The sequence below is a fragment of the Thalassophryne amazonica genome, chromosome 23 (assembly GCF_902500255.1).
Source record: "Thalassophryne amazonica chromosome 23, fThaAma1.1, whole genome shotgun sequence".
Taxonomy (NCBI): domain Eukaryota; kingdom Metazoa; phylum Chordata; class Actinopteri; order Batrachoidiformes; family Batrachoididae; genus Thalassophryne; species Thalassophryne amazonica.
The window spans coordinates 24,810,683-24,822,885 of NC_047125.1; the positions used below are offsets into that span (position 1 = coordinate 24,810,683).

At 40.6% G+C, this 12,203-nt stretch overlaps 1 protein-coding gene across 5 annotated transcripts in view; it reads left to right on the top strand.

Annotated features, from left to right (window-relative positions):
• LOC117504709 (RAS guanyl-releasing protein 2-like) overlaps nt 1-12,203 on the top strand; it is a 67,017-nt gene that overhangs the window by 32,403 nt on the left and 22,411 nt on the right. For all 5 annotated transcript variants that reach the window (XM_034164207.1, XM_034164204.1, XM_034164205.1 and 2 more), the window contains 3 exons: nt 3,892-4,008; nt 5,033-5,314; nt 10,694-10,768. In XM_034164207.1, coding sequence (XP_034020098.1) covers nt 3,892-4,008; nt 5,033-5,314; nt 10,694-10,768 — 474 coding nt within the window. The remainder of the gene's footprint in view (nt 1-3,891; nt 4,009-5,032; nt 5,315-10,693; nt 10,769-12,203) is intronic.

Consider the following 12,203-nt stretch of genomic DNA (forward strand, 5'->3'; position numbering starts at 1 on the left):
TCTCTTTCTGTATCTTTGTCTCTCTCTTTCTGTATCTTTGTCTGTCTCTTTCTGTATCTTTGTCTCTCTCTGTATCTTTGTCTCTCTCTTTCTGTATCTTTGTCTCTCTCTTTCTGTATCTTTGTCTGTCTCTTTCTCTCTGTATCTTTGTCTCTCTCTTTCTGTATCTTTGTCTGTCTCTGTATCTTTGTCTGTCTCTGTATCTTTGTCTGTCTCTGTATCTTTGTCTGTCTCTCTCTCTCTCTCTCTGTATCTTTGTCTGTCTCTGTATCTTTGTCTCTCTCTGTATCTTTGTCTGTCTCTTCTCTCTGTATCTTTGTCTCTCTCTTTCTGTATCTTTGTCTGTCTCTTCTCTCTGTATCTTGTCTCTCTCTTTTCTGTATCTTTGTCTGTCTCTGTATACTTGTCTGTCTCATATACTTTGTCTGTCTCTCTCTCTCTTCTTATCTTTGTCTGTCTCTATATCTTTGCTGTTTCTCTCTCTTTCTGTATCTTTGTATGTCTCTATATCTTTGTCTGTTTCTTTCTCTCTGTATCTTTGTCTGTCTCTGTCTCTTTGTCTGTCTCTGTATCTTTGTCTGTCTCTGTATCTTTGTCTCTCTCTCTCTCTGTATCTTTGTCTGTCTCTGTATCTTTGTCTGTCTCTCTATTTTTGTCTCTCTCTCTCTCTGTATCTTTGTCTCTCTCTGTATCTTTGTCTCTCTCTCTGTATCTTTGTCTCTCTCTGTATCTTTGTCTCTCTCTGTATCTTTGTCTGTCTCTATCTTTGTCTCTCTCTCTCTCTCTCTGTATCTTTGTCTCTCTCTGTATCTTTGTCTCTCTCTGTATCTTTGTCTGTCTCTATATCTTTGTCTCTCTCTCTCTCTCTCTGTATCTTTGTCTCTCTCTGTATCTTTGTCTCTCTCTGTATCTTTGTCTCTCTCTCTCTCTCTTTCTGTATCTTTGTCTGTCTCTATATCTTTGTCTCTCTCTCTCTCTCTTTCTGTATCTTTGTCTCTCTCTGTATCTTTGTCTGTCTCTATATCTTTGTCTCTCTCTCTCTCTTTCTGTATCTTTGTCTGTTTCTGTATCTTTGTCTGTCTCTCTCTGTATCTTTGTCTCTCTCTCTCTGTATCTTTGTCTCTCTCTCTCTGTATCTTTGTCTCTCTCTCTCTGTATCTTTGTCTCTCTCTCTCTCTCTGTATCTTTGTCTCTCTCTCTCTCTCTGTATCTTTGTCTGTGTCTCTCTCTCTCTCTCTGTATCTTTGTCTGTCTCTCTCTCTCTCTCTCTGTATCTTTGTCTGTCTCTCTCTCTCTCTGTATCTTTGTCTGTCTCTCTCTCTCTCTGTATCTTTGTCTGTCTCTCTCTCTCTCTCTGTATCTTTGTCTGTCTCTCTCTCTCTCTGTATCTTTGTCTGTCTCTCTCTCTCTCTCTCTCTCTCTCTCTGTCTCTCTCTCTCTCTCTCTCTGTCTCTCTCTCTCTCTCTGTATCTTTGTCTGTCTCTCTCTCTCTCTCTGTCTCTCTCTCTCTCTCTGTATCTTTGTCTGTCTCTCTCTCTCTCTCTGTATCTTTGTCTGTCTCTCTCTCTCTCTCTCTCTCTCTCTCTCTGTCTCTGTATCTTTGTCTGTGTCTCTTTGTCTGTCTGTCTCTGCGGAGTTGCACAGAGTCGATGTCTATGTGCCCGAAATATGACGTGATGGTTTTGGAAAACTCCACTCAACTTTAATATATTTCTCTATGAATCGCATAATTCACCAAGAAATTTGCGCTTTACAATGTTAAAACAACACAGGGCCGTTCAAGGACAGTTGGGCGTCCTGTCAGTTATTACCAGATCCCCAAATGGTTTCTGGTCAGTGGTGTCCTGAGGGTTATGCGAGTGGTGACAGACAGACTGACTTCTTCCCAATGAATTCTGAGGCCTATCATGGATGTGTTCTGGGCACCTGTTGTTTTTAAATAGACTGGATATGGAGTCCAGTGAGTTGGTTGCATCTGGCATGACGAAAGGTTCACAGACCTTGATGTTGCCAATGAAAAGCTAAGAATACTGATAAATATTATAAATTGATATAATATTATTAATCGATAAATTCAGGAATTACGTAAAGATGCACCATTGCTTCTTTAGTTGCAGTGGAGATGAAGATCAACCACCATAGGGTGATTCCTGCTTTCTCTTTCTGTAAACATCTGCCTTTTAAGATCCTCATCTTGCATAAATATTTTGCCTGATGCAACATGTGTGCACATTTTTCAGTTGAAATTGTTGGCACTCACCTCCAGGTCTCCAATCTTAATTTCATCTCATGTCCTGAAGTCTCTCTCTGCCGTTTCTCTCACGTACACGTCAAATCACAGCCTTATTTGGTTCAGTGGCTGCGCGTCTAGAGACCACAGCCCTTTCACCATAAACATCCCTTTAAATGGCATCCCGAGCTTCCCTGCTAACGGTGTCATTTTATCTTGATGCTATTTTGCATCAGTCTGCCAGATGGGCTGCGATGCGTCTTTCAGGCTCAGCTGCGTCAAGGTTCACAAGATCAAAGCAAGTGCAGAATATTTTCAGGAGGAAAATCACATTAAACGGTTTCTCCTCAGTCATCCTGATAGCCGGCAGTGCTTTGACGGGTTCAACAAGCCGCCATGCGAGTCCACTTCCACGTTGTCAGCTGAACGTGATTTATGTACCGGGGTCTTGGCGGGTTTTGCCACCTCGATATGTCAAAATTTGCCCTCGCTCCAACACTTCAGCGGGGTTCATGTTAAAGAAATCCAGCAGAGCTTACCGAAGTGTTTCAGATGTTCTGAACTGCATTACTGTGCTGAATGAATCAAACGATTACCTACTTTGTCACCACCAGGCAGTGAGGGCAGGAAGCTTGTAGCCAACCGGGGTTCGATTCCAGGCCTGTACATCACAGTACTTGTACGTGCCCTTGGACAAAATAGTGCAGCAGATAACAGAATATTTACAGAAGAATCCTTCAAATGGTGATACAAGCATCAAATTTGGCAAAAGTACACCTTAGACATTACTCTTTTGAAAAAACCGATGGGCCACTTGAATTTTCACTAGGCGGCCACGTAGGGGTCAATTGAAGAAATACATGGGGTTAAAATATAAAAATGCTCCAGTCATATTGAAAATTATAAAACATTATTTGTCTGACTGTAAAGATTCCAAAAAGGTATAGTTTGTACTATCTATGACTGAATTCTCTAGAGTTATGGGGTAAAAACAAGAATGGTGACAAAGTTCAGTTTCAGATTGTACAGGGGTCAAAAGTTAGAGTTGCTCCAATTTTAGTAAAAAAATGGTGCAAATTGTTGATGTCCATTGAATTTTATGACATGTGACATATGTAACCCAGTAATGTGATAACTAAGCATGATACATGGTGCAAACTATTCCTTTTTGAAACCCTATTAACTCAACTAATAATTTGCATCACCTTTGAACAAAATTGGAGCGACTCTAACTTTTGACCCCTGTACAAACTGGCTCCAGTTTGTCCAGTAGTTTTGGCAATAAAACCCGTGTCGGTCGCATGCGTGTGGAGTTGACTCAGCCGAACGCTGCACAAGCTTTTGCTAGTTGATTCAAACGGGCGCTTGAGCTGAACCAAATGATGCCCTCCGGCAGCCCTCCCACGCAGCTGCAACCCCATTGATTTTCAGCGAGAAGCCACACAGGCTGAAGGGCAGCACGGCGCCCTGCAGAGAGCCGCCTCTCAACTGTTAAAGCTTTGACGGGGGGTGAGCTCGGGACACGAGCACGGCACTATCTTGGTATGTGTGCGGGCGTGATTTTTTTTCCTCCAGAAAATCTGTGGCTGTAACTTTTAAAGTCTTTCCCACTTCTCCCTGCCTGTATGTTCCTTCAGTATTTCTTCTGTCTCCACTTACAGAAGCTGCTACAGCTGCAGAACTTCAACACTCTGATGGCGGTAGTCGGTGGCCTCAGCAACAGCTCCATCTCTCGTCTCAAAGACACGCAGACCCACATCAGTGCTGAAACCAACAAGGTGGAGTATCGAGACTGATTGGACTATATCTTTGGGTTTTCTTTTTTTTTGCGTGGGACATCATGCAAAATCCAATCGTAAGAGAACTTTACACATTAAACAGTTTTGCTGATATTTACTTTTACAAACAAAATTTAAAAGTACTCCAAACTTGTAGTAACAGTCACCAAAGCCTATGTTTTCGGTAATTAATGATATATTTCATTAATTTGAAGCAATTTTACTTTGAAATTCCTAGATAAATTACACATCATATATTACATTATCCTCTTTAATGCTGGAATTTTAATTGTAATATAATGGAAAATTATGGAGGCCACCATATTGCACTGCCACTTTACATACTTTTTCAACATGTTTACAGACCATTTATGTAATTTTCTGAATTTGTGAGCATTTGCCCAATCTGGCAAGGCACAGTCAGTTGAGCAGATTGTACTAAACAGTAGCGATAGACCGATAATTGGCTGGGTTGATCATCTGCATCAGCCGATAATCCCTCGGTGTGCTCTGTAGGGATAGAGCGACAATCGGTTGGGACAGTAATCCCTCTGGGTGCTCTGTAGGGATAGACCGATAATCGTTTGTCTCATAATCCCTCTGGTTGCTCTGTAGGGATAGAGTGACAATCGGTTGGGCCGATAATCCCTCTGGGTGCTCTGTAGGGATAGACCGATAATTGGTTGGGCCGATAATCCCTCTGGGTGCTCTGTAGGGATAGACCGATAATCGGTTGGGCCAATAATCCCTCTGGGTGCTCTGTAGGAATAGAGTGACAATCGGTTGTGCTGACAATTGGCATAGGCCGATAATCCCTCTAGGTGCTCTGGAGAGATACACAATAATCGGCCAGGGCCAGTAATCGACCGATGCCGATAATTGGTCTGGCCGATAATCAGCCAATAATCAGCCGAGCCAATTATCTATCTATCCCTACTAAAAAGATTAGAAATTTAATAGTTCACAAAAAGGTTCTTGCATGAAGTCCATTTTTGACTCTCCAAACAAATCCCCCCGTCTCCAGATTTTTAACAGCCTGATCGAACTGGTGACATCATGTGGGAACTACAGCCATTACCGCAAGCGCTTCTCTGAGTGCTTGGGCTTCCGCTTCCCGATCCTCGGCGTTCACCTGAAAGACCTGATCGCTGTGCATGTGGCTCTGCCAGACTGGGTCGATAAAGAGAAGACCCAGGTCAACCTGACCAAAACCCAGCAGCTCTATGCCATCCTTCAAGAGCTGGCGCTGATCCAGACTACACCGCCTAACGTTGATGCCAACACAGACCTACTCAACCTGCTTACGGTTAGTGCAAAGATGGGACACTATAGTTCCCCTACTCCTCTCACGTTCTTTGGCAGGCTACCAAACTTGGTATGTGGATGATGGTCAACTCCAGATTTGCCCTTGAAGCACTTTTTTATTTATTTTTTTTAAATTGTGAAGGTCATTGAGCTCAGAGGTCAAAATTATGTTTACCAAAGGTTAGTCATTGGGGACAAAGGTCAAAATTTATGTTTTCATGATGTTTTGTAGCTTTGGCATTTTAGTACAATTGATTATTCCACTAAATCTTGTGGAGACTGGTTGAAAACATGAGAAGATTATGATGATGTCCATATCGAAAAGGATAAAGTAAGTAAGTCCCTTTGGCTGTTCCCTTGTTTTCACTTTGGGGTCACCACAGCAGATCCAAGGTGGACTCTCATGTTCATTTGGCACACGTTTTACACCGGATGCCTTTCCTGGTGCAAATCCACATTACATAGAGAAAGGTGACAGGGGTGGAGTTTGAACCGGGAACCTTCTGAAACCAAACGGCACTAACCACGTGGCCACCACCCCATTTAAAAGGATAAAGAACGTCCAAAAAAAATTGACATCTGAATCTTGACTAAAATGTATTGGATTTTGATTTTGGGCAAGACTGATAATTCAACCAAGTTTTGTGACAATTGGCAGAAACTCTTACAACAAATTCAACAAAAGGTTCTGAAAAAATGCCCCATATTTTGGAAAAGAATGCTATAAAAGGGCAAAGAATCCCCCTTGTAGAACACAATCATTCCCAACATTTGAGGAATTCTTAATGTGATCATTCCAACACCTTTGGTGAAGACAAAACATGAGAAATTGATCAAAATGTCAAAACTAGCCCTTATAGTGTAAAATAATTTTAAAATAAAAGGATACAGCATTGACATCTGGATTTTGATCAGTACCAAACTTTAAAGGGATTCTTCTTCTGGGATATTATTGATGATTCCACTGTGTTCCCTGGAGACTGGCTAAAAAGCTTTTAAATAATCCAACTCAAAAACAAATCAAACATCAGTGTAAACATAGCCCCACTGGTAGAGAAAGCAAAGTTTTAATATTGTCTTCTTTTATAAGGAATCTAGAATGATCTAGACTTAAGAAGGACAATCACAGTCTCAGTTTGTTGTAAATCTGGTGTAACGTCTAATTTTATTTTTTTTTTTTTTTCCAAAGCCTTTCTAATTTAAAAGGTCTACTCCTGTAGAATCACTTCTTTATAGGACTGGTGCCATGAATTTAAGAGCTCATGTTGATGATCCTTTATGTCACTTGTAACTTGACAAGCACTTCATAAAAAGTCTTACGTAGAGTTTTATTGTATCAGGCATTGTCATCTGTGGGCCAACTAAACTTTTCTAGAATGCGCTCTTTACTTATATTACTCCAGTAAACACCAATAAAGATGCAGTCAGTCGCGGTCCTCAAGGTAAAAAGGGTGCGTCCAGCAAATAGCGGTACTAAAGTCCAACAGTAAAGGTGTTAAAGAATAAATGAAAACATTTCACTGTTAAATCAGGAACAACTTGAGGTTCAGTGTTTTGTTCAATGTCACTTAGACATACAGACAGAAGGAGCCAAACCACCAACTCTTTAATTAATGACAATGCAATTGAAGGCCGAATTACAACCCCAATTCCAATGAAGTTGGGACATTGTGTGAAATGTAAATAAAAACAGAATACTTTTTTTGTTTTTGTGCAAATATTTTCTCATTTTGAAATGGATGCCTACAACACATTTCAAAAAATCTGGGACAGGGGCAACAAAAGACTGGGAAATTTGATGAATGCTCAAAGAACACCTGTTTGGAACATTCCACAGGTGAACAGGTTAATTGGAAACAGGTGAGTGTCATGATTGGGTATAAAAGGAGCATCCCCAAGGTCTCAGCCATTCACAAGCAAAGATGGGGCGAGGATCACCACTTTGTGAACAACTGCGTGAAAAAATAGTCCAACAGTTTAAGAACAATGTTTCTCAACGTTCAATTGGAACGAATTTAGGGATTCCATCATCTACAGTCCATAATATAATCAGAAGATTCAGAGAATCTGGAGAACTTTCTGCACGTAAACAGCAAGGCCAAAAACCAACATTGCAAGGAATTTAGGGATTCCATCATCTACAGTCCATAATATAATCAGAAGATTCAGAGAATCTGGAGAACTTTCTACACGTAAGCGGCAAGGCTGAAAACCAACATTGAATGCCTGTGACCTTCGATCCCTGTAGCTACCTCATAAAAACAAACAGTAAACCCCACCCCCACAAGGATTCTGTGGTACATCACATACTTACATTCTGTTCAATACTAGTAGTGCAGAATTTTTGAAATTTAATAACAGAGCCGGCTAATATGATTGCAGCTCTTCTAAGCTAGCAAGGTTAGCTTTGTACATATGAGGTAGGGCTTGGATTTAGCTTGCAAGCTAGCTATGGCCTGTACCAAGAACAAATTAACTCCAGTGATGCAGAGTTTGAAGTTAAACTGCCCTAATCTCAGGTAGCTGGCTAGCTAACTAGCTGCCATACCTAACTAACACAAGGGTGACCTTGTGAACCAAGTTTCACCCTCAGACTTTGGTTATAGCTGAATACTCATACTAGCTTTACTGTATAGTATGTAAAAAGCAGTGCGTAACAATCCGTAGGGTGTCCGAATATTCAATCAGTATTTTTTAGTACCCGAACGATACTCGGATAATGTACAGATGGACTACACCGCGCTATCTCATGTTGCCTGGTAACCGAAGAACAACCTCTTCCTGGGAAAATTTGAAGAAGATGGTGGTAGTGACAGGGGGTGGTAGCATTGAACAAATACACACAAGGAACAAGGAAACACAAGGAAATAAGTCTGCTGTTGCAAAATAGAAAATTTAATGTTGCTATGCTTATGTATGTCATCTGTAAACATCCCTATCAAAGAAGAGGTAAAATAGCGGCGCCACTGTGACAAATTGTGTCCCAACAACTCACTCGCTTACCTCCAATACGCACTCCAGTAAAAGCAGTGTAGTAGGTATAGTAAGGTTTCATGGAACTCTGCCCCCTGGTGGCCACGGTTAATACTGGAACACTGCCAAACTCAAACTTGTTTCGCCCGAATTGTCAAGCTATCATGTACACATTGAAGCACACACAGGCCTGAACAGTTTCGAGACCTGTTCTATCTTTGACGATGCAGATAAATATACTGACTGAAACTCAGCCAGTGTTGCTTCCACTTCAGTATAAAAGCTGACAACTTTCTCTCTGTGTGTGTGTAGTTTTTGGCACTGTCAGATAAGACTTTTTGATTCTTCAGAAGAGTTTCTGGGCTTTAAACAATCCAGAGACATCAATTCTTCAATGTGAGTGTAGGTGTTCCAGCAAGAACAAAGGCAACTTGGCGGGTTTTGAAACTGAAGGGCAACCACATCGGTTGCTGGATAGAGTCAGTACCTAATTATCTTAAGCCGGTGCTTATTGATGTTGATGTAGTTTGAGTCCTGTTTGGCACATGGCTGGATGAAGGGAAGAAATTCAATAAAACTCTCAAATCATTGAATGATCGCTTGTTTTTCCTCTCACGTTGGCCACCGGCCTCTCAATTGCGGGAGACTCCGTTACATTGTTCTCAGTATAACGACCAATTCCTTGTTCACCATCGCTGTTGCCCAGAAATATTTTAGGCTGAACTTAATTAGGAGGCCAAATAAGATGAGTGCCTTTGCCAGTTAGACTTGATTAAATCCTAGAAACTCAATTGCGGTAAAAGAAAGCAGGCAGCATTGATTGCAGTGGATTATTACATGTGGCAGCTGACTCCAATGTGTAAACCGTAGAAAAATCAATTATTCACCTGCTGCCACAGCATGTGCATTCGTGTAAAACATAGGTTTATTATTAACTTGTATCACAGGAGAATCTGGGGATCTGGCAGTCTAGGGAATCAGTATTCAACGGCAGTATCAGGCAACAATTAAGAATAAGCACTTTTCTGAGATTGCAGTTTTCCCTATACACCTTAAAAAAGTAAAAGTATTCCCTAGCAGAGCAGATGTCTTAGTGGGGTAGGTTTGATTCCTGTCAAAAATGAGCCTCAGGATCTGTCTTGGACTTATCTCATGTAGTGCAGCAGATAACTGAAACAATCGTGCAAATGGTGATACAAGGACCAAAGTTGGCACAAATACTCCTTAGACATTACTCTTTTGAAAAAAGAAAAAAAAAACAACAACTGGCCATTTGAATTTTCAGTAGTGGCCAGGTAGGGGTCAAAATTAAAAATGCTCAAATTATTTTGAAAGTGACACCACATTATTTGTCTGTTCGTAAAGATTCAAAAAAGTTATAGTTTGGACTATCTGTGACGGAATGATCAGGAGTTATGGGATAAAAACAGCAAAAATGGTGACAAAGGTCAGTTTCAGTTTGTACAGGGGTCAAAAGTTAAAGTTCCTTCCATTTTGGTAAAAAGTGATGCAAATTATTGGTTGAGCTAATAGGATTAATAAATGGAATAGTTTTGATTATGTTGAACTCAACTAATAATTTGCATTTTTTTTTTTTTACCAAAATTGGAGCAACTTTATCTTTTGACCCCTGTACAAACTGAAACTGACCTTTGTCACCATTTTTGCTGTTTTTACCCCATAACTCCTGATCATTCAGTCACAGATAGTCCAAACTATACCTTTATGGAATCTTTACAATCAGACAAATAATGTGGTGTAGTTTTCAAAATGATTTGAGCATTTTTAATTTTAACCCCTGTGTAATTCTTCAATTGACCCCTACCTGGTCGCCTACTGAAAATTCAAGTGGCCAGTTGTTTTTTTCTAAACGGTAATGCCTAAAGAGCCAACTTTGGTGCTTGTATCACCAATTGCACAATTTTGTTCTAAATATTCTCTTAGCTGCTGCACTAATTGCAAAATAGGAATTGAGCTACCAAGAGGTAGAGCTAGGCCAAGTTCTTGGGCACACTACTATGCCTGCCTTCTTGGACAAGACTGTTGATCTGCACTGTCCCAGTCCACCGTAGCTGACTGCATTGCATAGTTGATTAAAACCACCTATTTTGGGCCTAAACGATGTTGCCCCAGTAGCTGAAAGACATGCATTTCTTTGGAAAGATGACCCCCAGTAGGTGAAATTAAGAAATGGCACCTTGTTGCATATTGCAAACCCACAAAATATAAATTTTATTTAACACCATATTGCAAGTCCTGATGAACTGATGCCTCCCAGAAAGAGGTCTCACAGCAAACTTGTGCCATACTCTCCTTGTGCATATGGAGTTGCATCAGGAAGGACATCTGGTGTCAAACCAACGTGTTGATCCAATATCTGTTCACACTGGCTCTGTGTTCTGTGCAGGTTTCTCTGGATCAGTATCACACTGAGGAGGAGATCTACCAGATATCTCTGCAGAGAGAACCTCGAAAGCTAGCGGTGAGCAGCACAATTATGTATAGTCTGCATCCCACATGGGTCTTTGCTTCGATATTTATTACTAGAGGTCTTGGTGAAATTCTTGCATTAATGTCAAATGTCCACCAGGTGGAGATATTGCTCCATTTCAAGAACTGTGGAACATGACAATGACCAACCTTTTGCTTTTATTAGTAGAATTGTCAGTAGTAGAGCTTCTTGTCCCATCTTAATGACTGAGAAATGCTTGAATGTAGTATCTCCAGTTTGGGTTGCCATTATCTAGCGTTTTATAGTCTATATATAGAGTATATTGGCTACTTCTGTCTGTACTGGTCCAGGTAGTAGGTGTGTCGTGTAGTAAAGTGTGGATCAATGCTTGCATTTAACATACTTAATGTGTGTCAACAGGTTCTTCAGTACTTCTACTGCGCAAATTTATCTTCCTTGAGATGATCTAGCATATGGAAGCAAAAATGAGTACATACATAAAATGTCACATTAAATTCAAGCCATTGCTAATTACAAGGTAGTGATGAAAGCTATACGCTTCTATGCGTTTCTTCATGCCATTTATGCTCTACAAATCAGGAATGTATGGTGTTATACAGATCTTTACCACATCAGCACAACAACATTTCTTCATCTGTATGAAACATTACTGGCATTCACCATTCCATTTGCTTGTTACATTGGTCTAAATACTGAAATATACGTAGAGCAGGTAGCTCAGTGGGTTTAGAAGCTGGACAACCAATATGTAGACCTGACTTTGAGTTCTAGGCACACTACCTGTGACTGTATCCTTGGACAAGACACCAATTCTGAAATCTACGTTAGGTCAGTTTGGATATTTCAATTTGACACGCTTCCACTTCCATTAGACTAATACAACCATCAACATTCACAACAATGGAAGAGACCCACACAAAATACTTTTCCGCGCAATAATGTGAGCAGAGCTTAGTTTTCAGGCGAGATGTTTCTCTGCAGCCATCCCTCAATGCTGGAATGAATTTCCCAACAACACTTGAAATACCAAGACCCAACTAAAGCCCAACTATCCTGCCTATATCTTATAGCAGATGTTATGCTTGGATATGGCCTCATATCATGACAGATTCATTTGTTTTACACCCCTAAACTGATCCTTACGTCTTTCCTTGTGTACGTGTACGTTCCATTTTTTGTAAAGCCTTGGTTGCACCGAATAATGAAGGATGAATAACGAGCCATTTTTGGTACGAGTCCAGTTATTCAACAATTGTGCTAGAATAGTGGCTCTGAGAGTCTCTTAGAGGCAAAATATTTGGCTAACTAGGCTCATCTCTGAGCGTGGCACGAATTTCAAGAAGTTCAAAATTTAGCAACAGCAGCATGGGGCAGTTTGTGTACGAGGTACTACAAGGACAAACAAGGATTTTACAGGCATGTTTGTAGAGAGGAGGAGGCTGTT